The following is a 26,963-nucleotide window of genomic DNA, read 5'->3' as shown; positions in this document are numbered from 1 at the left end:
ACTACCGCGGCCGGAGTTAGAGAGCGGGTTAATGTTCAGCAAGATGCCAATGGACCGCAAAAAAAGTTCGGCTCTTATGGTCAAGATTTTTTTTTTTTTTTTGAAGAGGCTTGATAGAGGAAACTGTGACAGCAGAGTTCTCATTCATCCGAAATCGAAGGCAAAATAAGGATTAGGAGAAAGGATGTCGTTCCGAAGACAAACCTTGTCTGTTGAGCGATAAAGTTTGTCGCCGGTGGAAATCGAACCTGCGACCTTGCGGCTGACAAGGGTAGACATCCTACCTTTCAAGTTAACTAGGCTGGCCAACAAGGGGTTTGACACTCACTGTTTAAATGGTGAGGTTTTTAGTGACCGACCAAGGTTACCTTTCCGTTTGATACTAGCAACCTGCCTCAGATTAACCGTGCACTCAACCCAAGTGGGGCTGGTCACCCATTGGTTACCAATTACCCACAACGTTGCTTAACTCAAGTGATCCAGTGGAGGGCAGTGAGGAACTGGTGCCCCCCCATTCAATATGCTATCGGTCGTCGTAGCGTCGTCCGGTAGCTAAGTGATGGAGACTTTAACTTAGTCCATTTTCTTTTTTGTCTTCTGGTTCTCAGTATGAAAAAAAAGTTGAACTTGAACATATCCGTGTTGTCCCAGATGATTTCAGTCGGGAATTCCTGATGTATGCCGCCATTTTTGCCCGTTCAGTGTGCTAGTGGCAGCTGATCAATGGGTAGGTCGGGCATTGGAGAAATCTGGAGATATTGCCTCACGAGAAATGGCATCGGACTGGAATTTTTCAAGTAAGTGATTCCGAGAGACTGGATACCTTTTATAGTGATATCTCGAATATCCACTTTGACAATGGGAAAGCCAGACTTGTTTTTTTTTTAACTTGAGAGTAACAAGTAATAGGCCTTAAAGTACAAGCCTTTAGATTATTATAATCCTAACTAGCTGGAAGTTCCGTCCCTTCGCGTCCGGAAATCCCGCTTAGTTCATCCCGAGGCGATGCCAAAGAACTTGTGGGAAACAGCATGGCCGAACTTGTGAGTTACTTGTCAAACTAAAAACATAAACGAAACTCAAATATTTGGCGAGCGAGGAAAAGTTTTCTCTCCCTCAGTCTCTGCACTCTGTGTATTTCTTATGGTGATTTTAGCGATCAAAAATTGATCATATCTCAGGATCGGTTTAGATTTTCGCAAAATCCTTTCTTATTGCACACCTAGACCATAAAAGGAATATTCCTACCAAATTTCAGATTTCTAGGTGTTGTGGTTCTAGAGATAGAGCGATCAGTGTGTGAAATGTGAACTGTGAATGGATCTCGTTCTTATAATATAAGATATAAGATTTGCAGCAGGAATTTTATAACCTATCTCGGTGGTGTAGTAGTATAGACGCTCGCCTGATAAACCAGAGGGTCTGGGGTCAATCCCTGGCAAAGTATGGAATTTTATCCTCAACATTGTTCGAAAATTTGACCACACTAGTAGCCTTCTGGTGGGGTAAAGAAACTCTTTAACCCTATTCGAGCAGATTAAATAATTCAATCCCTGGCAAAGTATGGAATTTTATCCTCAACATTGTTCGAAAATTTGACCACACTAGTAGCCTTCTGGTGGGGTAAAGAAACTTTTTAATCCTATTCGAGCAGATTAAATAAACATTATTGCTTCTTTTTCTCCAAATTCTTCATATGACTAATTTCATTGAAGACCAGACTTGATCGGATTGTTGGTGACCTTAAGAATACTATGAACCTTGTTAACCCCGGATTTATAACACAGACATTATGTAAACATGAATATTTTCATGTGTGATATGTTTAAGGTGTACTACATGAATTGACCTTCATGTCAAACGAGAACAAATGTTAAGCATTGTAGTTGTAGGGCCACAAAAAAATTGGCACGTTGTGAAAGTCGTGATGTAACATTAGGAGGGATTGTATCCGTCCCTTCATTTCTAACAAAATTGTATGATTAATTGTATTATGGCCCAGGCTGCTTTTCTGAAAGCTTTGAGGATGTTTGAAACCCGAACATTTTCAGAGGAAACAAAACACTTTGTAGACTTGAGGATTGTATACTCGGGAGTCAGTAAATAGTTTTATTATTATTATTTTAAGTGAAAAATGTCCCATGATAAGTTTGTGGTTGTTATCAACTGCTGGGAATGGAGTATCAGGTCATTTTCCTCCATTTTAAGTGCATAGCTCACAGGGCGAATGACCACGCCAATGGCTAGCTGTTAAAGCCCCTAAAAAAAGTACATTGCTCAATCTTAGCCATTCAAATAATGAAATGGCGAATTCGTCAAGTATTTACGTCCCAATGTTAACAATCCGACTTCTAATATATTTCTCTTTTGTTTCAGTCTGTCTCCCGACCCCACAACACGACATTCCTGGTTCACGCTTATCATTGGCGGCATTTTTACCTACTGCTCCCTGTACGGGATCAATCAGATGCAAGTACAGCGCTATCTTACCATGAAAGATTACAAAACTGCCGTAAGATCTCTCTGGGTCTCTTGGCCTCTACTCACACTTCTCTCCGTTTCCACTTGCTTTTCTGGTTTGGCGATCTATGCCAGCTATCACAACTGTGACCCGATTAAGTAAATAACACGTTTTTTATAGACTCATCTGTTTTTTGTAACATAGGTATTCTTGTTGTTGTTGCTTTTTTTAATGTAGTTTTCTAATGCATTTCAATCATTATAAGACGTTATAGGTTTGCACTTAAGACAACGAGGGTTATTTGGTGAATGATTTTTTTTTTTTTTTTTTATCCTGGGTTTTTTAATTAAATTATTTGTCTGCATTGTTGTCTATTACTGGACTGGGTTGTCCATTGTATTCTTCTGGGTAATCTAGGTACAGCGCCGATCAGTGTGAGTGTGGTGTTTTTTTTATTTATTATTATTATCTTTTTACCTATGTTGTGTGTAGCCTGTTTGTGCAATGGTCTTGTTATTAATTAAATGGAGCTACAGAAATCAGAACTAAAAATGAAATACAGATCTGATTCAATATGCCCATTATAAAGTTGCATGAATATCTTGCTTTATAACTTGTTTCTTGTTGATGCATGCACAATGTACTAATAAAACGTATCTAGTCAAATAGAGTAAATAAGTAAATTCACAAAAATTTGAATTGTTTTCGACAATGATTGAATGGCGTCAAATTTATCTGAGTCGGCGGCGTAGTGGTCGCCTTATAAACAGGAGAATGCGGGTTCGATCCCAGCCGCGGTGTGGAATTCTATCTTCATTTATTTGAGAAGTTGACCTCATAGAGCTCTAAGAGTTAAGTGGTAGAAGCGAGATAACTTTTTTTTTTTTTTTTTTTGATCCTGTGTTTTTTAATTAAATTATTTGTCTGCATTGTTGTCTATTACTGGACTGGGTTGTCCATTGTATTCTTCTGGGTAATCTAGGTACAGCGCCGATCAGTGTGAGTGTGGTGTTTTTTTTATTTATTATTATTATCTTTTTACCTATGTTGTGTGTAGCCTGTTTGTGCAATGGTCTTGTTATTAATTAAATGGAGCTACAGAAATCAGAACTAAAAATGAAATACAGATCTGATTCAATATGCCCATTATAAAGTTGCATGAATATCTTGCTTTATAACTTGTTTCTTGTTGATGCATGCACAATGTACTAATAAAACGTATCTAGTCAAATAGAGTAAATAAGTAAATTCACAAAAATTTGAATTGTTTTCGACAATGATTGAATGGCGTCAAATTTATCTGAGTCGGCGGCGTAGTGGTCGCCTTATAAACAGGAGAATGCGGGTTCGATCCCAGCCGCGGTGTGGAATTCTATCTTCATTTATTTGAGAAGTTGACCTCATTAAGAGTTAAGTGGTAGAAGCGAGGTAACCATTCAAGAGTCCATTATTATTTTATTTTATAATTATTTCTTTTTACTTTCTATTACAATTAGTAAAGAGCAAATCTGTACTATGTATTATGTAATGAGGAAGTATTGCAATCGGTCTAAATTTTCAAAATCGGCAGACCAGGAATTAGAAACGGCTGAACTATCATTGAGTCATTGTCAAGTTTAATATTTGTTTTGTTTGTTTGTTTTTTTTACTTCTCCTGTTTTAAGCTGATTTATTTCTTAATTTCAGCCACTGTATTCTTACTCTACAAACAGAACCATCTCGGACCGTAGGGGAGGTCAGTTGTCAAAAGTGTTGACGTTTATCTACGGTCTAGTGTGTCTGTGTATTGCATACCTGGCCAAATATTTGGGCTCTGTGTTACAAGCTTCGCTGACCATTTTCGGTGTCGTTGGAGGACCTGTATTGGGGGTGTTTACCCTTGGAATGACAGTCACGTTTGCTAATCAACAGGTAAATAGAATAGAAGATTTTTTTAAACATCGAAAAAATTCTCATACATTCCGCTCCGTAAAAAATATATTCTACATTTGCGAGCAATAAAATCGGGGCAGCCCTATTTTTTGGTTTTTCTCAAACTGCTGCTCAGTGTTCAATTTTTTTCGTTAAAACCATTAGTAATGTTTTTTGCTGTAAAGTTTAAAACTTATTCCACAAGACCGCATACCTACATACCCTGTGAGTAAAAAATGAAAAACAAGGATCAGTTTTATGCTGAAAATGCATGTTTTTGAAGATAAATGTTGGTGTAACTTTTTTTCTCCTCAATATTTTTACACCATTTTTGAACCAGGTGCTTTAGAAAAGAACACAGAACATTAATTTACTATTGGTAAAAGTTAGAAAAAATTTCTGGACCCTAGCCGGAACTTTTTAAAGATCGTTCCTTTTTTACTATTAGTTTTATAGGGCAAAAAAGAACTTTTTTTAAAAAAGTTCCGACTAGGGTCCAGAAATTTTTTCTAACTTTTACCAATAGTAAATTAATGTTCTGTGTTCTTTTCTAAAGCACCTGGTTCAAAAATGGTGTAAAAATATTGAGGAGAAAAAAAGTTACACCAACATTTATCTTCAAAAACATGCATTTTCAGCATAAAACTGATCCTTGTTTTTCATTTTTTACTCACAGGGTATGTAGGTATGCGGTCTTGTGGAATAAGTTTTAAACTTTACAGCAAAAAACATTACTAATGGTTTTAACGAAAATAAATTGAACACTGAGCAGCAGTTTGAGAAAAACCAAAAAATAGGGCTGCCCCGATTTTATTGCTCGCAAGTGTAGAACATATTTTTTACGGAGCGGAATGTATGAGAATTTTTTCCATTGGAATAAGTTTTAAACTTTACAGCAAAAAACATTACTAATGGTTTTAACGAAAAAAATTGAACACTGAGCAGCAGTTTGAGAAAAACCAAAAAATAGGGCTGCCCCGATTTTATTGCTCGCAAATGTAGAATATATTTTTTACGGAGCGGAATGTATGAGAATTTTTTCGATGTTTAAAAAAATCTTCTATTCTATTTACCTGTTGATTAGCAAACGTGACTGTCATTCCAAGGGTAAACACCCCCAATACAGGTCCTCCAACGACACCGAAAATGGTCAGCGAAGCTTGTAACACAGAGCCCAAATATTTGGCCAGGTATGCAATACACAGACACACTAGACCGTAGATAAACGTCAACACTTTTGACAACTGACCTCCCCTACGGTCCGAGATGGTTCTGTTTGTAGAGTAAGAATACACACTTAAAAGGTATCAGTTTGGAATCACTTACTTGAAAAATTCCAGTCGATCATTTCTGTGAGCAATATTCCAGATTTCTCCAATGCCACCTACATTGATAGCTGCCACTATAATGACGGCAAAAATGGCGGCATACATCAGAATTGACTGAAATCATTGGGACAAATACCGGATATTTAAGTTCAAACTTTTTTTTATACTGAGAACCAAGAAGAAAAAAAAAATGGACTAATTAAAGTCTCTCACTTAGCTACCGACGACGCTTGGAATAAGTTTTAAACTTTACAGCAAAAAACATTACTAATGGTTTTAACGAAAAAAATTGAACACTGAGCAGCAGTTTGAGAAAAACTAAAAAATAGGGCTGCCCCGATTTTCATTGCTCGCGAGTGTATTAATATGAGTAATAGAGAGAAGATAGTTATTCTCTCTTTGGAATCCCTATGTTCTACCACTGTGAATCAAACGAATCCAGTCCCCGAGTGGATCCCTTGGATTTAAATTTTCAAAAGACTTTTTTCCGGATTCCATGGATTCATAGGATTAAGACTGGAAGAAAAATGGATAATAAAAAATAAAATACCCCCAATATCTGATCTTTTTTGTATGTTTTGATTCACAGGGTGCGCTGGCTGGCATCGTGTCTGGTTTATTATTCTGTTCCTTGGTAGGGTTTGGTGGCCCCAAGCCTGCGCCGAAAAAGCTTCCTTCCACTATTGAAGGATGTCCTAATCTTGTGCCTTCCTTGTCTTCCATTTTACGTTTAGATAACTCTGTAGACAATAACTTCATTGATGAAGATGCTACTACCATCAGGTATACCGATATGTCAAGGTGAGTTACCCTTAAGATAAATATTTTAAGGCTGATGATACCCCCTTAGTCGTCACAATCTAAAAACATTTCGTATTGAGGTTCAGAAAGGGGGTAATATCTCTTTATTTCTTTGATAATTTGATTTATATTGTCATGTATGATTATATTATTTTTGTGAAATAAAGAGATAGGTATAAATATAAATATTGAAGAAGAAAAAACTTGTAAAAAAACTAGAATATACCTTGTTTATACCGCCAGCATAGGACTGAAAATCCCTTTGATCGCGCAGTCTAAACAAGATATGTGTATATTTGACTCTGAATGATAAGAGCCTTTAGTAATAACTACTGGGTCGTTCGTCCAATAAGAAAAGATTTAATAGCTAAAATTGTGACGACATAATTGGCATTGTTGTTGTTGGTGTTTTTTTTTTTTGAGGTTGTTTCAAATAACAATTATGTTGTTTCAACAAACAACATTTGTTTTTCTTTCCAGTTCGCAAGACCAATACTTCTACCTGTACAGAATCAGCTACATGTATTATATCGTACTAGGGTTCTGTGTTACCATGCTAGTGGGGGCGATAGTGAGCAGATTCTTTGATACTCCGTCCTACGATGTGAATCTTCTAACGCCATGGGTAGCTGCTAGGGCGAGGAGAAAACACAACGGCCCGTACAAGGAGCCTGAGGTAAGGTTTAAAAACTATTCGTTCAAACTTTCCTGAAAGATGGAGACTTGTGCTCCAAAATTTCTTCGGACAAAAACCGCGTGTTTCGTAACTTAAAAATCGGACATAGTGAATCTTCTAACGCCATGGGTAGCTGCTAGGGCGAGGAGAAAACACAACGGCCCGTACAAGGAGCCTGAGGTAAGGTTTAAAAACTGTTCGTTCAAACTTTCCTGAAAGATGGAGACTTGGGCTCAAAAATTTCTTCGGACAAAAACCGCGTGTTTTGTAACTTAAAAATCGGACATTACAAGGTAAATCTTTTTTGAGCTTGAAAAAACACATCAAACCTGATCTTTGGAAATCGGAGATCAGGTCTATTCGGATCAAAATTTTGTGCTCTGGCTCGTGGCTTTAACAGAAACAGTTTATTGATTAAAATGAAAATTTATGACCTAAAAACTGGCACAAGATCTGTATTTTTTTAAAAGGTGGTTTTTTGGACATTTCTGGGGAACGAAGCCGAAGTTAGGAAAATGACCCACAGAACCTTGTTGGAAATGATGAGATCTACCTACCCTGAGCCGTTGTCAGTGTTTTTCTGGCGCACCCTGTATTATGTACTATTATACGTAATGTAAACACTAACTCATTTTTACTGTTTCTTGCTTTCACAGCTATCTCCAGAAACAGTGCATATGAAAAACAATAATGAACAAAAAGGCTGCGATAACGAATTTTCCTGTGATACTACTGTTTCCACACAATTCAAGTTGAATTGAATTAGAATTTATTAGAAAGTTTTCTTTAGAATAAGATCCACTTTTACCGTCACTTTTGGCTTATGTCAATAAAATTAGGATCTCGTAGCTGATTTGACCAATCACTGCACACGGTTTTTGCTGCTTGTAGATACTCTTTTCAATATGTGACTGTAAATGAAATTGTGTTTTTGAAAAGAATCAAATAAACAACAAATAAAGGTTTTCTTTAGGAATTGGATGAACACTGATATGATAAAGAACTTTATTTATCATCATATCAGTTTGAGAGAAGATCTCTATATGGTATTGTACATTTTGAACGTTGTGTTTTAAGTAGCATCAACCCATTATCATCATATCAGTTTGAGAGAAGATCTCTATATGGTATTGTACATTTTGAACGTTGTGTTTTAAGTAGCATCAACCCAAACAGTTTTAAGTAGCATCGTTCTTGTTCTTGTTGGCTTGTTCGTTCCGTGGCGGCAACAGTTCGTTCTTGAAGAAAAAATCTCCGTTCTTATTGGCTGCCAAAATTAGTGTACCTTGAATTCTAATCTTTGTTGGCTCGTCCACTAATATTCCTGACTCCTCTGGTGCGTTAGATACTTTCATAAATCCTACATTATATTCTTTCGTAAATTGTCAACAGTGACTGTGAAAATGGACCCGAGTCCCAAAGACTTTTTTGTTTATAGAAAAAGATTTTATTTATTGTTACTGCTATTTTATGTTTATTATTGTTATTGAAATTATTTATTGGTGTCTCATCCTAGTGACTGTGAAAATGGACCCGAGTCCCAAAGACTTTTTTGTTTATAGAAAAAGATTTTATTTATTGTTACTGCTATTTTATGTTTATCATTGTTATTGAAATTATTTATTGGTGTCTCATCCAGGTAGCTCGTGGAATAATTTTATTCAAGTAAACTGCAGTCGAATTTTAAAAATTCGTTTAATTTATTAGTCTGGCTGAGGGACTATAAACAGAGAGTAGATCAGCGTCTAGCTAGGGGACTATAAACAGGGAGTATACTAGTCCAAATTTCCTCACGCTATATCAATAGCGAAGGTTGAGTGCGAAGGGCATCCCACTCGGAAAAGTTTGTTTAGCCAAAACCAGTTGGCCTCAAAGCGATCACTCTAAAGCTGATTGAGAGGCCGACGACTAACGCCGACCCCATCTGAACATGGGAAAAGGCGAAGAAGAAGAAGTGTAATTAAGGCAAAATATTGAATTTTTGAAGGAGAATATCTATAATACGAGTTCGTTTAATAATTCTTCAATAATTCTATTAAGAACTAAGTTTAAAGATTGAATTATTTATTTAAGTTGACCCTCGATATTTTAACACAGGATCAAAAAAAAAAAAAAAAAATCATTCACCAAATAACCCTCGTTGTCTTAAGTGCAAACCTATAACGTCTTATAATGATTGAAATGCATTAGAAAACTACATTAAAAAAAGCAACAACAACAAGAATACCTATGTTACAAAAAACAGATGAGTCTATAAAAAACGTGTTATTTACTTAATCGGGTCACAGTTGTGATAGCTGGCATAGATCGCCAAACCAGAAAAGCAAGTGGAAACGGAGAGAAGTGTGAGTAGAGGCCAAGAGACCCAGAGAGATCTTACGGCAGTTTTGTAATCTTTCATGGTAAGATAGCGCTGTACTTGCATCTGATTGATCCCGTACAGGGAGCAGTAGGTGAAAATGCCGCCAATGATAAGCGTGAACCAGGAATGTCGTGTTGTGGGGTCGGGAGACAGACTGAAACAAAAGAGAAATATATTAGAAGTCGGATTGTTAACATTGGGACGTAAATACTTGACGAATTCGCCATTTCATTATTTGAATGGCTAAGATTGAGCAATGTACTTTTTTTAGGGGCTTTAACAGCTAGCCATTGGCGTGGTCATTCGCCCTGTGAGCTATGCACTTAAAATGGAGGAAAATGACCTGATACTCCATTCCCAGCAGTTGATAACAACCACAAACTTATCATGGGACATTTTTCACTTAAAATAATAATAATAAAACTATTTACTGACTCCCGAGTATACAATCCTCAAGTCTACAAAGTGTTTTGTTTCCTCTGAAAATGTTCGGGTTTCAAACATCCTCAAAGCTTTCAGAAAAGCAGCCTGGGCCATAATACAATTAATCATACAATTTTGTTAGAAATGAAGGGACGGATACAATCCCTCCTAATGTTACATCACGACTTTCACAACGTGCCAATTTTTTTGTGGCCCTACAACTACAATGCTTAACATTTGTTCTCGTTTGACATGAAGGTCAATTCATGTAGTACACCTTAAACATATCACACATGAAAATATTCATGTTTACATAATGTCTGTGTTATAAATCTAGAGAGATCTTACGGCAGTTTTGTAATCTTTCATGGTAAGATAGCGCTGTACTTGCATCTGATTGATCCCGTACAGGGAGCAGTAGGTAAAAATGCCGCCAATGATAAGCGTGAACCAGGAATGTCGTGTTGTGGGGTCGGGAGACAGACTGAAACAAAAGAGAAATATATTAGAAGTCGGATTGTTAACATTGGGACGTAAATACTTGACGAATTCGCCATTTCATTATTTGAATGGCTAAGATTGAGCAATGTACTTTTTTTAGGGGCTTTAACAGCTAGCCATTGGCGTGGTCATTCGCCCTGTGAGCTATGCACTTAAAATGGAGGAAAATGACCTGATACTCCATTCCCAGCAGTTGATAACAACCACAAACTTATCATGGGACATTTTTCACTTAAAATAATAATAATAAAACTATTTACTGACTCCCGAGTATACAATCCTCAAGTCTACAAAGTGTTTTGTTTCCTCTGAAAATGTTCGGGTTTCAAACATCCTCAAAGCTTTCAGAAAAGCAGCCTGGGCCATAATACAATTAATCATACAATTTTGTTAGAAATGAAGGGACGGATACAATCCCTCCTAATGTTACATCACGACTTTCACAAATATGATCAATTTTTGATCGCTGAAATCTCCATAAGAAATACACAGAGTGCAGAGACTGCGGGAGAGAAATGTTCCGCTCTCGACCAACTTTTTGAGTTTCGTTTATGTTTTTAGTTTGATAAATACAAGTTCGGCCATGCCTTTTCCAGAAGTTTGGCCATGCCTCGGGATGAACTAGCGGGCTTCCGGAGCGAAGCGACGGAATTCAGCTAGTCTTATATTATAAGAACAAGATCCATTCACTCATTCACAGTTCACATTTCACATTTCACACACTGATCGCTCTATCTCGAGAACCACACCACCTAGAAAGCTGAAATTTGGTAGGAATATTCTTTTTATGGTCTAGGTGTGCAATAAGAAAGGATTTTGCGAAAATCTACACCGATCCTGAGATATGATCAATTTTTGATCGCTGAAATCTCCATAAGAAATACACAGAGTGCAGAGACTGCGGGATAGAAAACTTTTCCTCGCTCGCCTAATATTTGAGTTTCGTTTATGTTTTTAGTTTGATAACTACAAGTTCGGCCATGCCTTTTCCACAAGTTTGGCCATGCCTCGGGATGAACTAGCGGGATTCCGGAGCGAAGGGACGGAATTCAGCTAGTTAATTATAATAACTAAAGGCTTTATTTAAGGCCTATTACTTGTTAACAATCTCAGTTAAAAAAAAAAAAAAATCTGGCCTTTCCATTGTAGTGATATTCGAATATCACTTAAAAGGTATCAGTTTGGAATCACTTACTTGAAAAATTCCAGTCGATCATTTCTGTGAGCAATATTCCAGATTTCTCCAATGCCACCTACATTGATAGCTGCCACTATAATGACGGCAAAAATGGCGGCATACATCAGAATTGACTGAAATCATTGGGACAAATACCGGATATTTAAGTTCAAACTTTTTTTTTTTATACTGCGAACCAAGAAGAAAAAAAAATGGACTAATTAAAGTCTCTCACTTAGCTACCGACGACGCGACGATAGCATATTTGAATGCACCAGTTCTCACTGCCTCCACTGGATCACTTGAGTTAAGCAACGTTGTGGGTAATTGGTAACCCAATGGGTGACCCAGCCCCACTTGGGTTGAGTGAGGTTAATCTGAGGCAGGTTGCTAGTATCCAAACGGAAGGTAACTTGTGTCACTAAAAACCTCACCATTTAAACAGTGATGTCAAACCCCCTTGGCAACGTTGTGGGTAATTGGTAACCCAATGGGTGACCCAGCCCCACTTGGGTTGAGTGAGGTTAATCTGAGGCAGGTTGCTAGTATCCGAACGGAAGGTAACTTGTGTCACTAAAAACCTCACCATTTAAACAGTGATGTCAAACCCCCTTATTGCCAGCCTAGTTAACTTGAAAGGTAGGATGTCTACCTTGTCAGCGCAAGGTCGCAGGTTCGATTTCCCACCGGGACAAACTTTATCCTCAACAGACAAGGTTTGGAACGACATCCTTTCTCCTATCCTTACTTTGTCTTCGATTTCGAGGTGATAAAAATGCAATTTCTTTGTGTTATGAAAGGTAGGATGTCTACCTTGTCAGCGCAAGGTCGCAGGTTCGATTTCCCACCGGGACAAACTTTATCCTCAACAGACAAGGTTTGTCTTCGGAACGACATCCTTTCTCCTATCCTTATTTTGTCTTCGATTTCGGAATGATGAGAACTCTGCTGTCACAGTTTCCTCTATCAAACCTCTTCAAAAAAAAAAAAAAAATCTTGACCCATAAGAGCCGAACTTTTTTTTTTCTTCCATTGGATCTTGCTGAAATTTAACCGCTTCTAACTCCGGACCGGTAGTGAATAAATATGTCAAAAATAATAGTGAAAATAGTGGGAAATTTTTATTTTTCTAACTAATAGACAAATTCCCAATGCACTCTGACGTGGAGCAACTGAGATTTTAGCGAAGAGAGAAGGGTTTGGTCAAGATTGGTCTAACTTTAATGTAGACCTTGGCTCTCATGGAAAGAAAAAAAGTCTCACCTGAAACACGTCTGTTAAAATGACAGCTTTGATTCCACCAATGGTTGAATAGAACAAGCACACAAGACCCACCAGTGTGATGCTGTAGAACTGGGATAGTCCCATTACAGCTTCTAAGGCAATGGCAGGAGCATACAAAGCAATACCCATGTACAGTACCATCTGAACAGTGAAAGCTAAGGAGGCAGCAAGACGAGTTGCACTGCCAAACCTTTTCTCCAAATACTGAAAAGTAGATATTGACAAGGATCAAGAAGAATGTTAGATTCCACTTCAATAATGTAAGTGCTAAGTACATATCTTTTGCTGTCAGATATGGCATGTCCTTCATTTGAAAAAGCCAAAGTACCTAATTTTATACTTCCTTGGAAAATGACTTTCTAACACAGTTTTACAACAAAAATAGAAAGTAATATTATTTTTTTTTTTACTTACCTCATAGACTGAGACAGCACCCAATTTGAAAAATACAGGCAGATAAATATGAGCTACAATTGGTGTAGCTAGAACATAGGAAATATTTATCACAACAAATTGTGTTCCATAGGTTACAATTTCTGCTGATAGTCCCATAAGTGTGATGGCTGACATAAAACTTGCCATCAAGGAAAAGGCCACAGGAATAAGGGATTGATTTCTGTTTCCAAATAAATATTCCTGGAAAAAATAAGACACAAAATGAGTCATTTCCAAATGGAAAAATTGTTTGTTTGGTTCCCCTCTTCTCTACATTAAATGGGACTCTTTTGGAGCCACAGGAATAAGGGATTGATTTCTGTTTCCAAATAAATATTCCTGGAAAAAATAAGACACAAAATGAGTCATTTCCAAATGGAAAATTTGTTTGTTTGGTTCCCCTCTTCTCTACATTAAATGGGACTCTTTTGGGCCCAATAACTATTTGTTTTGAAGCAATATGGGATTCAATGAACTGCTAATCATCCCATGAATAAAGGAGGTTGCAAGAAATTGAGGAGTGGCCTAGCCTTTAGAGATTGATGATGATAACTTCTTCAATTCTTCATATAAACCAAAGGACGCATGATTACTACACCTACAAACACATTCTCTAAGAATGGTTCCAGGAATCTAATTCAACGCTGTTTGCTAAAGTGGTGGATAATAATGATTTAGCCAATTTGATCGCCAACGTCCAGTAATGGACATGGCACACTAAGAAGAAGACAAACACATTCTCAATTTTAACTTACATTATTAGTCTTTTGTTTGCCTCCAGAAAACCTGTAATAAATTCCAATTGCTCCTGAGATGACCAACATGAGTATGAACACAGCATAGTCTACAATACCAAATGATTTCTCCATTATTCCAAACTAATTCAGTTTATCTGAAATCAAAAATAATTGGTTGTCAACAATGATTACCTAAGCTTGGAGGGTAGTGGATCTGCCTTATAAGTGCTAGGTCATGTATTTGATTCCCACCCAGGGCAGATTTTATCCTGAATGGATAAGGTTTGTGCTCAGAACCACTGGCTATCTCCTATCCTGTGTTCCTTCTCTCTTCACTTTCAGGATGATAAGACCTTAGCAGTTACAGTTCCTACTATCAAACTTCTTTTTACAAAATTTCCAAAAAAAAAAAACTCAACATGGTGAGAGAAGGTTGGATACATACCTATGAAATACATGCCAGTTACCCAACAAATCCTGTTTCAGTAACACTATTATAAAGGCAACTGTCCTTTTCATATACCAGGATAAGGTTATAAAGTCCTTTATCCTCCACCTATCTGTTTAATCTTTCTGTATGATTCTAACCAACAATACCTACCAACACCCTTGAAATATACATATTTCAATGCTATCAACATGTAGTTTAGCTTACCAGGGGGTCATGAAATCTCTACACTTAATTAAAAATGAACTATCACACTGATCAAGAACAGCACAGCAGAGAGACTGTAGTATTTTTCAGCCCGTTACTCATGGTCTGAAGAGAAACTTAGAGACTATTATTAAATCACTTAAAATCACTGATATGGGAATATGATTGATTTTAATGTTGATCTGATTTGATTTGACTTCATTTGAACTTGGCAACATTACATCTTACACTGTACTAGTACTACACTCCCCCTACTCCCCAGTTAAATTGAAACTTCAACTTAGGGTTCAACTGTTTGACTGTTTCTGATATTGTGAGCATATGAATTATGAAATACAAGGCTCACAAGTATAACACGGAATGTACAGGGTACAATGAAATAAATACTCAGGAGATGCTTACATGAACCTATTCTGAAAAGACAAAAACAACCTTTCATTATGATTCAAAGCTGATGAAATATTTCAAAATGATTGCTGTTTGGATTTCCCAAGATTTTGTATTAGGTAATTAAAGTACTTACCTAATTGGTTCCCAAATCAGTAGTTAAATGATTTGCTGATAAAGAACTGCTCACTTTACATTTGAATTTGAAACCCAGATAACTAGCATCAAAGGAAGAAAGAGGCTTGTCCAGGCCAAGTATAAAGTGGAGGGTTTCATATTGAACTACAGATTAATTTGAAGATTAGGTACCTACCTACAACTATTTAAGGGTTGTAAACAGTGGTAGAGTATTAAGAGAAGATAGATTGATTGAGATGAGCAAGGATGTAGGTCTCAGTTACACTCACCTCCAACATTAGCTGAGCTTCAAGACTGATGTCTCAATCTCATGCGTTTATATATTTTAATCAAATATCTTTAACAAAATCTGTACAATGGACAACAAATTTATGTACAACATTTGTTAAACCTATTATTGAAATCTCAGAATATCCTTGGTTTTTTCATTTTTTTCTCGAATGTTTTACAACTTTTGTAATACAGTACCGCTATTTAGAAGGATTCAATATGATGAAAGCGCTTCGAAAATACTCCTTCTCTGATTGGCTAAGAAGTATCGGATATCGGTCGTTCCCATGAAGCAGGTGTAAATGGGCCTTTTTATTAAACTCGGGTTAAGTTTAACACTTGGATTAGCAATCTGATTTCCTTTTATTCTGAACATGGGAAAAGGCGAAGAAGAAGAAGTGTAATTAAGGCAAAATATTGAATTTTTGAAGGAGAATATCTATAATACGAGTTCGTATAATAATTCTTCAATAATTCTATTAAGAACTAAGTTTAAAGATTGAATTATTTATTTAAGTTTACCCTCGATATTTTGTTTAATTAGTTTACCTATTATTGAAGTGGAACCTCAATATTTACTGGAACCTATCTCCAGGTACTAAGCGTTTTGTACGAATTACAGAGGATACTTAGACTGTATTTCATATTATATTTTTATATCATATCATTATTGGTGAGGTGCGTAGTATAATTACCTAGACATTTGTGGATAATTTTTTCAAAGTCTATCGTATTGGAAAATCTCAAGGTCAGACTAGGACAGCTGCTTCGGTCAGCCAATGCTCTTGGAAAAACTTGTCAGTTGGCCACAGACTCTCCCAAAGCATTTAACTAATCTCTTGAAAAATTATGTAATCATTGCGCATAAGAACCTTTTTTTATTTGTTTTGTACGTATCAATTATAAATAGAAAGTAAAAAATTAAATGATAAGATGTTTAGTGTATGTTAGAAGTGAGTGCATAAAATAACTATGAGAATGTCATTTTTTAAACTACTTGTTTAAATCATCGAAGACTTGGTGACTTTGTAAATTAAGTGAAGTAACGGTACTATTCCCTACACTCATTATTTTGCTGTAAAAATCTTCTCAAAGTACCTACTCCTACTTTTCTAGGAGACTTAAATTACAAAAGATTAAGCTAAGTCTGATTTATCCCTTGTTAAAAAGTCTGACCTTAAGGCATCTGATACGATATGCTTCACATCCACAAATGAAATTTTAAATTTTGTACAAATATTAATGGGAAAAAATAGAATGTCTTATTTAGTTTCATTTACAGAAATGAAATACCCTTGAAATTTAGTACAGTTGTGCAGGATTTGCAAGTGGAAATCGGGCTGTTTTTATGCCGTTTCTTGCCTCACATATCTGAAAATATTCATCATTTTTATGTATTATTATTATTAGGTTCGCACAAAATCTTAAATTCTGAAGAATTTTTTACGCCAGATTTTACATCTTCTTCGCACTAGATTTGATTGGATTTCACTTTTTTTTCAATCCGGAGTGATGAGATTAAGTTCGCCCTGAAGTTGTTTTATTAGTTATTTATTTTATTTAGTTAACTTCAAGCTCCGACTTTTACGGTTGGTTATATCATTTGTTGAATATTTATTTGATTGAGAGATTTGTACGGAAAAACTAATAAATGGAAACTTCATAAATAAAAAATAAAATAAATTTTATGAGGTTTTCCAATTTTGCAGTGACCATGAAAGTTTTAATATGGTTTAAAAGTCATGTGAAAGATCTACAATAGTATAACACGAGTAGGTACAGTCTGACAGTCATTCATAATTAGATATAAAACGAAAGTCAAACTGTCTAGTGTGAAAGAGATGCTCCATTGTTATACTTGCCTATATAGGATTTCTTAGTTCCTGTATCATGCTATGTGTTTTTTTTTTTTTTTAGTTACGTCTTTTTTATTTGTTTGGGATCTGTTTTATTTGTATGAATTTTGTTTAGTTTTAATTGTACTTAACATTTTACGTTGTGGGGATTTAGCTGATTGTAGGTACCGTGTGAAAAAAGTTAGATTTTTCATGTAAAATAAATAAAAAATCCTTTTTTTTTAAATTAATAAATATATCAACCTCAGTAGTAAAGTGGTTAACTTGATGAACAGATAACTAGATAGATTACGTGTTGCTCGCTATTTTAGGGTGCACTCAGTCTCGTCTCTATTTGGGACAGTTCATGGAGCTGGTCGAAATACGTGTAAAGAAATATGAGTTTTTTTTTTTTTTTTTTTAAGTTACATAAAGTGAGTGCCCCTACAGACGACAATTTGTAGGTTTTCATATTTTGTTATTAAGTTAAATATTTCTTAAGATCTCTTAATTGTGTACACATATCTAGTAAGGTAGGTAGGATCAAATATTTATTTTCAAAGTCCCTCCTGAGGCTCCAAAATGACAAGCGGACAGCTAAAATGAAATCTAACCTTCTACTTGTAACTTGTTCAATCTCATGCGTTTATATATTTTAATCAAATATCTTTAACAAAATCTGTACAATGGACAACAAATTTATGTACAACATTTGTTAAATCTATTATTGAAATCTCAGAATATCCTTGGTTTTTTCATTTTTTTTCTCGCATGTTTTACAACTTGTAATACAGTACCGCTATTTAGAAGGATTCAATATGATCAAAGCGCTTCGAAAATACTCCTTCTCTGATTGGCTAAGAAGTATTGGATATCGGTCGTTCCCATGAAGCAGGTCTAAATGGGCCTTTTTATTAAACTCGGGTTAAGTTTAACACTTGGATTAGCAATCTTATTTCCTTTTATCATTTACTAGCAGGTTACCCGTGCTTCGCCACGGTTTATAATATTTTAGTAAAAGAAAAATTCTCCGTCAGTAGGAATCCTCACCAGAAAGAATACGGTCGCGCTACGCGCTCCCCATTAGCATCACACTTTGATACAATACGGTTGCGCTACGCGCTCCTCTTTGGCTTCTCTTTTTGAAAGAATACGATCGCGCTACGCGCTCCCTATTGGCTTCGCACTTTGATAGAATATGGTCGCGCTGCGCGCTCCCTGTTGGCTTCGCACTTCGCAATGTAATAATTGATTATCTTCAAGAGCAGCTTAACATTCCAACGACTAATCTATATACAGTGCATTCATAAAGGGAACTGCTTCTACAATGGAACTGCTGGCTTCCAAGGTTGGACAGGAATTTAGGTGTGCTTGGTTTATGGGAGAGTTAAGGGAACATAAAACTGTTCCAGCTCAGTTCTCTTCGCCATTGCCAAACCACCTGCATTCCACTGTAGAATTGATAACGATAGAGATGGAGATGTCTTTCCTAGTTAGGACGCATGACATCTTAAGGCCGCTCATTTCGCACCGTCGAAACGGCCCAGGGGCACTTATGGAGTCGGGTCTATGGAAGCGAGCAGTCTTTCCCCCCCCCCCCCGTATACAAATATAGATAACCTTTTTAATACCTATGTATTAGTTTATCATGGCGATAATTTTTTCTATTATTTTTATTAAAATACACTCCTGGTCAAATTTAATGTACCTACTACCTGTCGACTTGATTTTCAACAAATGCTCTCATCTACCTTTCGAATTAATAATGGTTGGTAATCTAGAATTGAATACCTATTATTTTGTTGATCTTGTTCGAATAGAACCAAGTTATTTCCTCTGGTCTAATATTTAATAATGGTTGGTAATCTAGAATTGAATACCTATTATTTTGTTGATCTTGTTCGAATAGAACCAAGTTATTTCCTCTGGTCTAATACTACTCTAAACAAGGTCTTCTTTATTCCATAAGTTTAAAGGGTACAATATGTGGAAAATGTAGAATTATTACAAAAGATTTTGCTCCAGATGGAAAAGTATATCGTTTTTCGATGTCTTCTTTATTCCATAAGTTTAAAGGGTACAATATGTGGAAAATGTAGAATTATTACAAAAGATTTTGCTCCAGATGGAAAAGTATATTTCGATATGTATTTGTTCGGCTTTAAGGCCGGCGTTGAATAATGCACCAGTTATTAGGAATTTGAACGAGTATAGGTACTGGTACTCGTATCTACTGCTCATTATAGTGTAGAATATTTCGGCATTTAGTACGTTGATTTTGATCAGGAGTATATTTTTTGAATTCACGAAGTGTTTGGAGAGTGTTAGAACAGAACAAGGCACTTTATCAACAATATGCTACTTGAACTATTATCATCAAAAACTCGACACTCGAAAGAATGAAGTGATAACACAAGTGATATCTCACAAGCAACTGATTAGAAATTAAAGTTCATTCGAGTGTTGGATTTGTTCTAGGGGAAAAGTTTTACAATGTGATATAGATTGTAATTTTTAAAAATTCGTCTCGTTCAATTGTTGCCAGTTTAGATTTTGCTGAAACAGAATGAGTTACAACTACGGATCCAGTAGCTCCTCGGACAGTAGCGACAGTGATAGTTTTAAAACCGTTTCTATCAAAACTTTGGACTTTTCCTATTCTTCGTTGGATTCTGAAACTTTGGCCACTCAAATCGAGTTATTACCCAACAATGACTACAACAAGAAACCCGAGAACATTGATACTCTGCTACTGTACCATAACAACTTGAGCTTCTTCCCAGACAATGCCAGCAAATTCACAAACCTGAGATCCCTTGACCTGAGCAACAACAGGATCACACACCTACCCCAAGCTATCACCAACTTCCCTCTGTCTACACTCATTGCAAGGAACAACCTACTCACTGCAGAATCCTTACCCAAGGATATGAGTAATCTGAAAAACCTCAAAGTTTTCAATTTGAGTGGTAATCAGTTGGAACAATTCCCTATACAAATTTTAGACATACCCACCTTGAAGTATTTGTATCTTGGAAATAATTCTCTGAATCATGTCCCCAGGGAAATCAATAAGCTCTGCAAGTAAGTCAATTGCATAACATTGAACAACACTTTTTATTATTAGTAGACCATACTTGCCTTGCCTATTTTTTTCATTATGTTTTGACCTCTACGTTAAAATTTTCATGAGAAGTAATTATATGTAGCTATTAAACTGGCAAAGTAGGACATGTAGTCCCATTTACTCAAAAGTTATCTATAGATGAGATATAATAGATAGGAGTAATACCTACTTAACGAGTGCTTACTGCAGCATTCTAGATTTTTTTTTTTTTCCAAATAATATTATTCACGACGTAATGTTTACCTGCGGGATAACCGAGTTCGATTCCCGGTGGGGTTGAAAATTTTGAAACGAGTAATTATATGTAGCTATTAAACTGGCAAAGTAGGACATGTAGTCCCATTTACTCAAAAGTTATCTATAGATGAGATATAATAGATATGAGTAATACCTACTTAACGAGTGCTTACTGCAGCATTCTAGATTTTTTTTTTTCCAAATAATATTATTCACGACGTGATGTTTACCTGCGGGATAACCGAGTTCGATTCCCGGTGGGGTTGAAAATTTTGAAACATACAAATGATCAATTCCGTGACTAGCTTTTGTGGGGCCCACTCAGCATCGCGAGGAAAATGAGGTAAATATAAATACAGAAATGGGTGCTTGGATAAAATGAGATATTTGGAAAAATCCAACAATGGCCCAGTGAGTAAGTACAGCCCACCAAAAATGTAAGATAGTTAACCCAAAGATGGGGCCCACTCAGCATCGCGAGGAAAATGAGGTAAATATAAATACAGAAATGGGTGCTTGGATAAAATGAGATATTTGGAAAAATCCTACAATGGCCCAGTGAGTAAGTACAGCCCACCAAAAATGTAAGATAGTTAACCCAAATGAATTGCATTTAGGTATTATTTGTTATTAATGCAATGGAGGAATGAAAAAGAGGCCATTGTCGAGGAGTAGACAGATAACCTTTGCCCATGATGAAACAATGGGCGATTTTCTAAATTGATTTCATTTCCATTCCAGACTGCACGTGCTTTCTCTGGGAGGAAATTCACTGACGGACATTCCCGACACATTTGGAGATTTGTATCAACTAGAGGCTCTCATCCTGAGTGATAACCAGTTAGAAAGTTTGCCCGCTTCCATTTCAAACTTGAAGATGCTGAAATCCTTACTGCTTCACAACAATAAGCTTCGAACCTTACCGACAGAAATCATCACTCTGAAATGTTTATCAGAGGTAAGAAACTGAAATCCTTACTGCTTCACAACAATAAGCTTCGAACCTTACCGACAGAAATCATCACTCTGAAATGTTTATCAGAGGTAAGAAACGCGGTGCTTTATGATTTTTGATTATTATAGAGGTCAAATTAATTTGTAGAGCCCATATTGAAATAATATCGCATGGTGTGAAAATAACTTGGAATAGTGTTATGAGTTGTATCTATCGCGATATTCAAGTACTTAGTACAAGAAGCTATATCCTGTCCTTAAAGGAAACCTTTGAAAAAACCTTGCTTGGAATCGAACCTTAAAAATTAACCACGTGTTGGCTAAGTATGCTATGGTTACGAAGGTTAAAACTGGATAGCGACCTGTGTGGCTGACTGGTTAAGCGTTCCCGGGTTCGAATCTCGGCAAAGTGGAATACTTCTTTTAGCTCTGTCCTTGGAATTCAGGGTGTACGTATATTTAGCGTTTAGCCTCGTGAGTACAATTGAGTAGCTATTTAGATGGCCTATCTTACCACTGAGAGGTAACACAGTGTCAAGGGTTTTCTTTGACATTACCCATTTGATTTACACAGGCCAGTGTAAAATTTATGCCGGATCTTACCACAGGGAGTTTCAGCTCTGTCCTTGGAATTCAGGGTGTACGTATATTTAGCGTTTAGCCTCGTGAGTACAATTGAGTAGCTATTTAGATGGCCTATCTTATCACTGAGAGTTAACACAGTGTCAAGGGTTTTCTTTGACATTACCCATTTGATTTACACAGGCCAGTATAAAATTTATGCCGGATCTTACCACAGGGAGTTTTCAGTTAATCGAGAGTTTTATTTAATAAAGCACTGCTTATACCTTATAGTTATATTTATTGCTCTTTTGTTTTCAGTTGAGTCTAAGAGACAATCCCCTAGTGATCAGGTTTGTGAGTGACATGACCTACAAGCCACCATCCTTGCTAGAGCTTGCCTCCAGGACTCTCAAGGTTCACGAGATTGATTATTCCCAGGAGCATCTTCCTCAAAATTTAGTTCAATATTTGGAAAGCGCCCACCACTGTGTTAATCCCAAATGTAAAGGTAAGGCAGGACATTCATTCCCGGGACGACACTCTGGAATTGAAGTTGATTTGTTGGCATAATGGAAGGCATAACATAACGGCCATTAGTCTCTAAGTCCACAATGATTATTCCCAGGAGCATCTTCCTCAAAATTTAGTTCAATATTTGGAAAGCGCCCACCACTGTGTTAATCCCAAATGTAAAGGTAAGTCAGGACATTCATTCCCGGGACGACACTCTGGAATTGGTTGATTTGTTGGCATAATGGAAGGCATAACATAACGGCCATTAGTCTCTAATGACTGGGTCCATAAAGTGAGTTTGAACTCCGTTTAAGTTAAAATCTTCGCTTAAACAATCTGTAAGTCCACAAAGTGAGTTTGAACTCCGTTTAAGTTAAAATCTTCGCTTAAACAATCTGATTGGCTGAAAATTTTGAATTTTTTAAAAAATCAACCAATCAGATTGCTCAATTCTAAAGTTAAACTTAACCCTAGTTTAAACTCAGATTATGGCATAATGGGTCAAGCAGCTAAGCAATTTGATGGGCTAACATAATGGGTCAAGCAGCTTAGCAATTTGATGGGCTAACATAATGGGTCAAGCAGCTAAGCAATTTGATGGGCTAACATAATGGGTCAAGCAGCTAAGCAATTTGATGGGCTAACATAATGGGTCAAGCAATTTGATGGGCTAACATAATGGGTCCAGATTATGGCATAATGGGTCAAGCAGCTAAGCAATTTGATGGGCTAACATAATGGGTCAAGCAGCTAAGCAATTTGATGGGCTAACACGTTTCCTAACATCAGTAACTTGGGACCTGTTGTTTATCAACATATTTATTTTTATTATTCTTCTTTTTCTTCGCCTTTTCCCGTGTACATACGGGGTCGGCGTTTTTCGTCAGCCTCTCAATCAGCTATAGCCAGGATGATTGCTTTGGGCTGGCATTTGGTTTTGGCTACTTACATTTATTTTCATTATTATAATTATTAAAGTATTATTTATTTTCAGGTGTATTTTTCGACAATCGCATAGAGCACATCAAATTCGTGGATTTCTGTGGCAAGTACAGAATCCCCTTGTTGCAGTATTTATGTTCCTCAAGATGTATTACCAACAGTCCCAACGTAATGTATGGAGATGTCAAAAACGAAGACATGATGAAGAAAGTCTTACTAGGCTGAAGTGTGTATAATCCCCGGTTGGGTGGAAGAGCTCACTAAAAGAGAGTGCGCCATAAAAGCATTGAAAAAATAAGTAAAATAATTCAATGATTACCTTCTTCAAACCAGCAGTTGAGTGTGTAGGATCTCTCATAGTCTTTCTTGCTCTTGATCAAGTTAAACGTGTCAATATCATCGCCATTGTTAATCTTCTTCAACCAGTTCTTAGACTTCTTACTTCCACTTCCCTTTTTCTCCTTCTTCACCTTCTTCTTCATCTTCTTCTTCAGATTCAATCTCTGATCGTCTGATCCACTTTCCTCTTTATTGGATTCATCATCTGCTCTTAGTAAACCTTGTTTCACCATTTCCTCATTCTGTTTTTTCGCATCTTCTGCTTTCGCTTTCATGACACTACTCAACAACTTCGTAATTTCTTCTTCCAAATCATCCGCTTCACTAAGAAACTCGAGTAGAATCGTTTTATCGTCTTCCTTCGTCTTTTTCCGCCGCGTCGGGGCGTCTGTTTTGCTTCCTTGACTTCCTTCAGATTTCTTCTTGTTACTTGAAGTGTCCACTTTGCTTTCTACGGATTCTTCGACTTTTGCTTATTGAGCTACTCTTCGCGTTACTCAACTTTTTCCCATCCGAATCACTTTTCCTTCGACTTTTGCTTATTGAGCTACTCTTCGCGTTACTCAACTTTTTCCGATCCGAATCACTTTTCCTTTGACTTTTGCTGCCGCTGCCTTAATCTTTCTCCTGTTTCTTGGATTTCTTCCCCGGTGAGTAATCGTCATCATTGGAATCATGAGGTTCCTTTTCAGTCTCACTTGGGTCTTTTTTACAATAACCTCTACGCTTGGGTTTCTTACCACCACTTGAATCCAATTCAGCCTCGGACTTTGCACTATAATATTCACTTCGTGTGCTTCTTCGCTTGGGAGTGTCCTTCTCATCTGAGACCTGAGTCGGAATTCAGGAGACTGTTCGCGTTACTCAACTTTTTCCGATCCGAATCACTTTTCCTTCGACTTTTGCTGCCGCTGCCTTAATCTTTCTCCTGTTTCTTGGATTTCTTCCCCGGTGAGTAATCGTCATCATTGGAATCATGAGGTTCCTTTTCAGTCTCACTTGGGTCTTCTTTACAAGAACCTCTACGCTTGGGTTTCTTACCACCACTTAAATCCAATTCAGCCTCGGACTTTGCACTATAATATTCACTTCGTGTGCTTCTTCGCTTGGGGGTGTCCTTCTCATCTGAGTCGGAATTCAGGAGACTTGCTTTGGCTGCTTCGTTTTCATCAACATCTTTTCCATCACGTTCTTCATTCTCATCAATATGTTCAGCATTGTCACCACCATTGGAGTCATCAGAGTTGAGGATATCTTCCAGCTACATATCTGTGTCTCTTTCAAGTTCATTGTCAACGTCCATCTTCTCATCTTCCTCAGGCTCGTCTGAATCTGAGGTAAGAATCCCTTTCACATCTTCTGACACATTCTCATCTTTGGAGACTTTGGATTTGGTCTTTAATGTAAATAAAAATTGAATTATTATTATTATATAGCTTTCTTCTTCTGATTCTATTCAAATTTTCATATTTAAGTATATCATCTATCCATCTATCTTTATATTCTTTTTAGTTTAGCGTTATAATTATTATATATGGTCATTGGTCAACAGTCACAGATGTACAAGTTTTTTTTAAGAAGAAGGATCTGTAATAACAGCGGAAGTCTTATCGTAACGAAGTCGAAGACAGAAGGGAGGATAGGATAGGAGAACGAACCTGACCTGTTTACCATAAAGTTCGCCCCTGGCGGGAATCGAACCCGCGGCGTAGCGCTTATAAGGCAGGCTGGCTACCTTCCAAGCTGACAGAAAAGATTTTACAGCTTCATTTAAGAAATATGTATTTTTCCTCACAGTCGCTAGCCGTACATTTTGGAATTCACTTTTTTTTACCTACCACGTGTTTTTTACCTACTACTATACCTATTTTATACTTTTTTCAAATTTAAACTCTTCCAATTTGTACAAATACCTACATGTACACCTACATTTTAGTACCTGATGGCATTTTATTTCTCTTTTCTCGGTAGGTTACCTAGGTACCTACTTGCTGTTTTTTTTTTTTCTTTTTTTTTAAGAAGTCTCATGACTCCACGATTATGTAATCCTAGAAAAAAATTAGCTCAAACATGCAAAAGGTCTGGCCAGACCTCATTTTTGACAGAAGGGTTAAGATGACGATGAAAATTGAAGGAGAAAAAAAAGGCGCTCTCGGCTTTTGTCGATCTACAAATGCTATCTGGTGACGATCGGTAATCGACTTATATCGAGTAGGAGACATCAGGCCCCGATCGATAAATATAACTTCACATTTCGTACTTCGTCGAATCTTTGACGCAATATTACGTAATCTGTACCTACAGAAGAAAAACCTCTGAACATATTGCATAACCATTAGATTAGTGCTGTGATTGACTATTACATGGTCGTTACTTTTTCATTTCGTTTTTATTGAGTGGATTTTTAGATTTTAGTTTCTACGAGGGAAGTACTTAGTTTTACCCAGACGGTTTCGACTTTAGAATATCTCCAGGGGCGGAGTTATAATAAATAATTTATCAATGAACCTGTACGGCTGTAAAAGAAAATTGGAAAGGAGTGCCTATCTACCTATGATCTACATATCAGATACCTAACTAAAGTAGGAAGTATTACCTACCTACTTGGTTTTCGGTCAAACCGGTTTTGCTTCATAGTTTGGATTATAAAAAAAAAAAAAAAAAAAAAAAAAAAAAACAACAACAACATCCGAATCAAAATATTAAATGGAAAGAAATAATAATGTAGAGAGGGCATTAGCTACCTGTAGGTACCTACAAAAAATAGGTACCTACCTAGGTACGTAATAATCGTTTTGTGTGTACGGTAATTTCGTTGCGCAGTAAGGTTATTTTCACGGACTTGCAATCAATGACAGCTGCTTGCTGCATCTGGCAACACTGATGGAATTCCTGAGAAATTTATG

At 36.7% G+C, this 26,963-nt stretch overlaps 4 protein-coding genes across 4 annotated transcripts; 2 read left to right on the top strand and 2 right to left on the bottom strand.

The window, feature by feature from the left end:
- The first annotated feature begins 2,134 nt into the window (after positions 1–2,134).
- Positions 2,135–8,048, top strand: LOC113466375 (sodium-coupled monocarboxylate transporter 1-like). Its single transcript, XM_026821700.1, has 6 exons — positions 2,135–2,187; positions 2,377–2,512; positions 4,148–4,372; positions 6,290–6,501; positions 6,982–7,177; positions 7,834–8,048. The coding sequence occupies exons 1-6, from the start codon at positions 2,135–2,137 to the stop codon at positions 7,936–7,938; spliced, it is 927 nt and encodes a 308-aa protein (XP_026677501.1). The 3' UTR covers positions 7,939–8,048.
- A 1,363-nt stretch (positions 8,049–9,411) lies between these two features.
- Positions 9,412–15,078, bottom strand: LOC103506727 (putative sodium-dependent multivitamin transporter). The gene is made up of 6 exons (XM_026821710.1): positions 14,752–15,078; positions 14,115–14,251; positions 13,339–13,560; positions 12,904–13,128; positions 11,659–11,774; positions 9,412–9,693 (listed from the first exon to the last, which is right to left on the bottom strand). Exons 2-6 carry the CDS (start codon positions 14,226–14,228, stop codon positions 9,447–9,449), a joined length of 924 nt encoding a protein of 307 aa, XP_026677511.1. The 5' UTR covers positions 14,229–14,251; positions 14,752–15,078; the 3' UTR covers positions 9,412–9,446.
- A 4,692-nt stretch (positions 15,079–19,770) lies between these two features.
- Positions 19,771–24,054, top strand: LOC103506716 (leucine-rich repeat-containing protein 58). The gene is made up of 4 exons (XM_008471115.3): positions 19,771–20,465; positions 21,487–21,703; positions 22,582–22,771; positions 23,771–24,054. The coding sequence occupies exons 1-4, from the start codon at positions 19,948–19,950 to the stop codon at positions 23,941–23,943; spliced, it is 1,098 nt and encodes a 365-aa protein (XP_008469337.1). The 5' UTR covers positions 19,771–19,947; the 3' UTR covers positions 23,944–24,054.
- A 919-nt stretch (positions 24,055–24,973) lies between these two features.
- On the bottom strand, positions 24,974–26,928 carry LOC103506726 (46 kDa FK506-binding nuclear protein-like). Its single transcript, XM_008471127.1, has 3 exons — positions 26,863–26,928; positions 25,355–25,453; positions 24,974–25,318 (listed from the first exon to the last, which is right to left on the bottom strand). Exons 1-3 carry the CDS (start codon positions 26,926–26,928, stop codon positions 24,974–24,976), a joined length of 510 nt encoding a protein of 169 aa, XP_008469349.1.
- Positions 26,929–26,963: the final 35 nt, after the last annotated feature.

The sequence above is a fragment of the Diaphorina citri genome, unplaced genomic scaffold (genome assembly GCF_000475195.1).
Source record: "Diaphorina citri unplaced genomic scaffold, Diaci psyllid genome assembly version 1.1 scaffold257, whole genome shotgun sequence".
NCBI lineage: Eukaryota > Metazoa > Arthropoda > Insecta > Hemiptera > Psyllidae > Diaphorina > Diaphorina citri.
The sequence above is the reverse complement of the archived record's forward strand: the minus strand, read 5'-3'. Positions and strand labels throughout refer to the sequence as shown.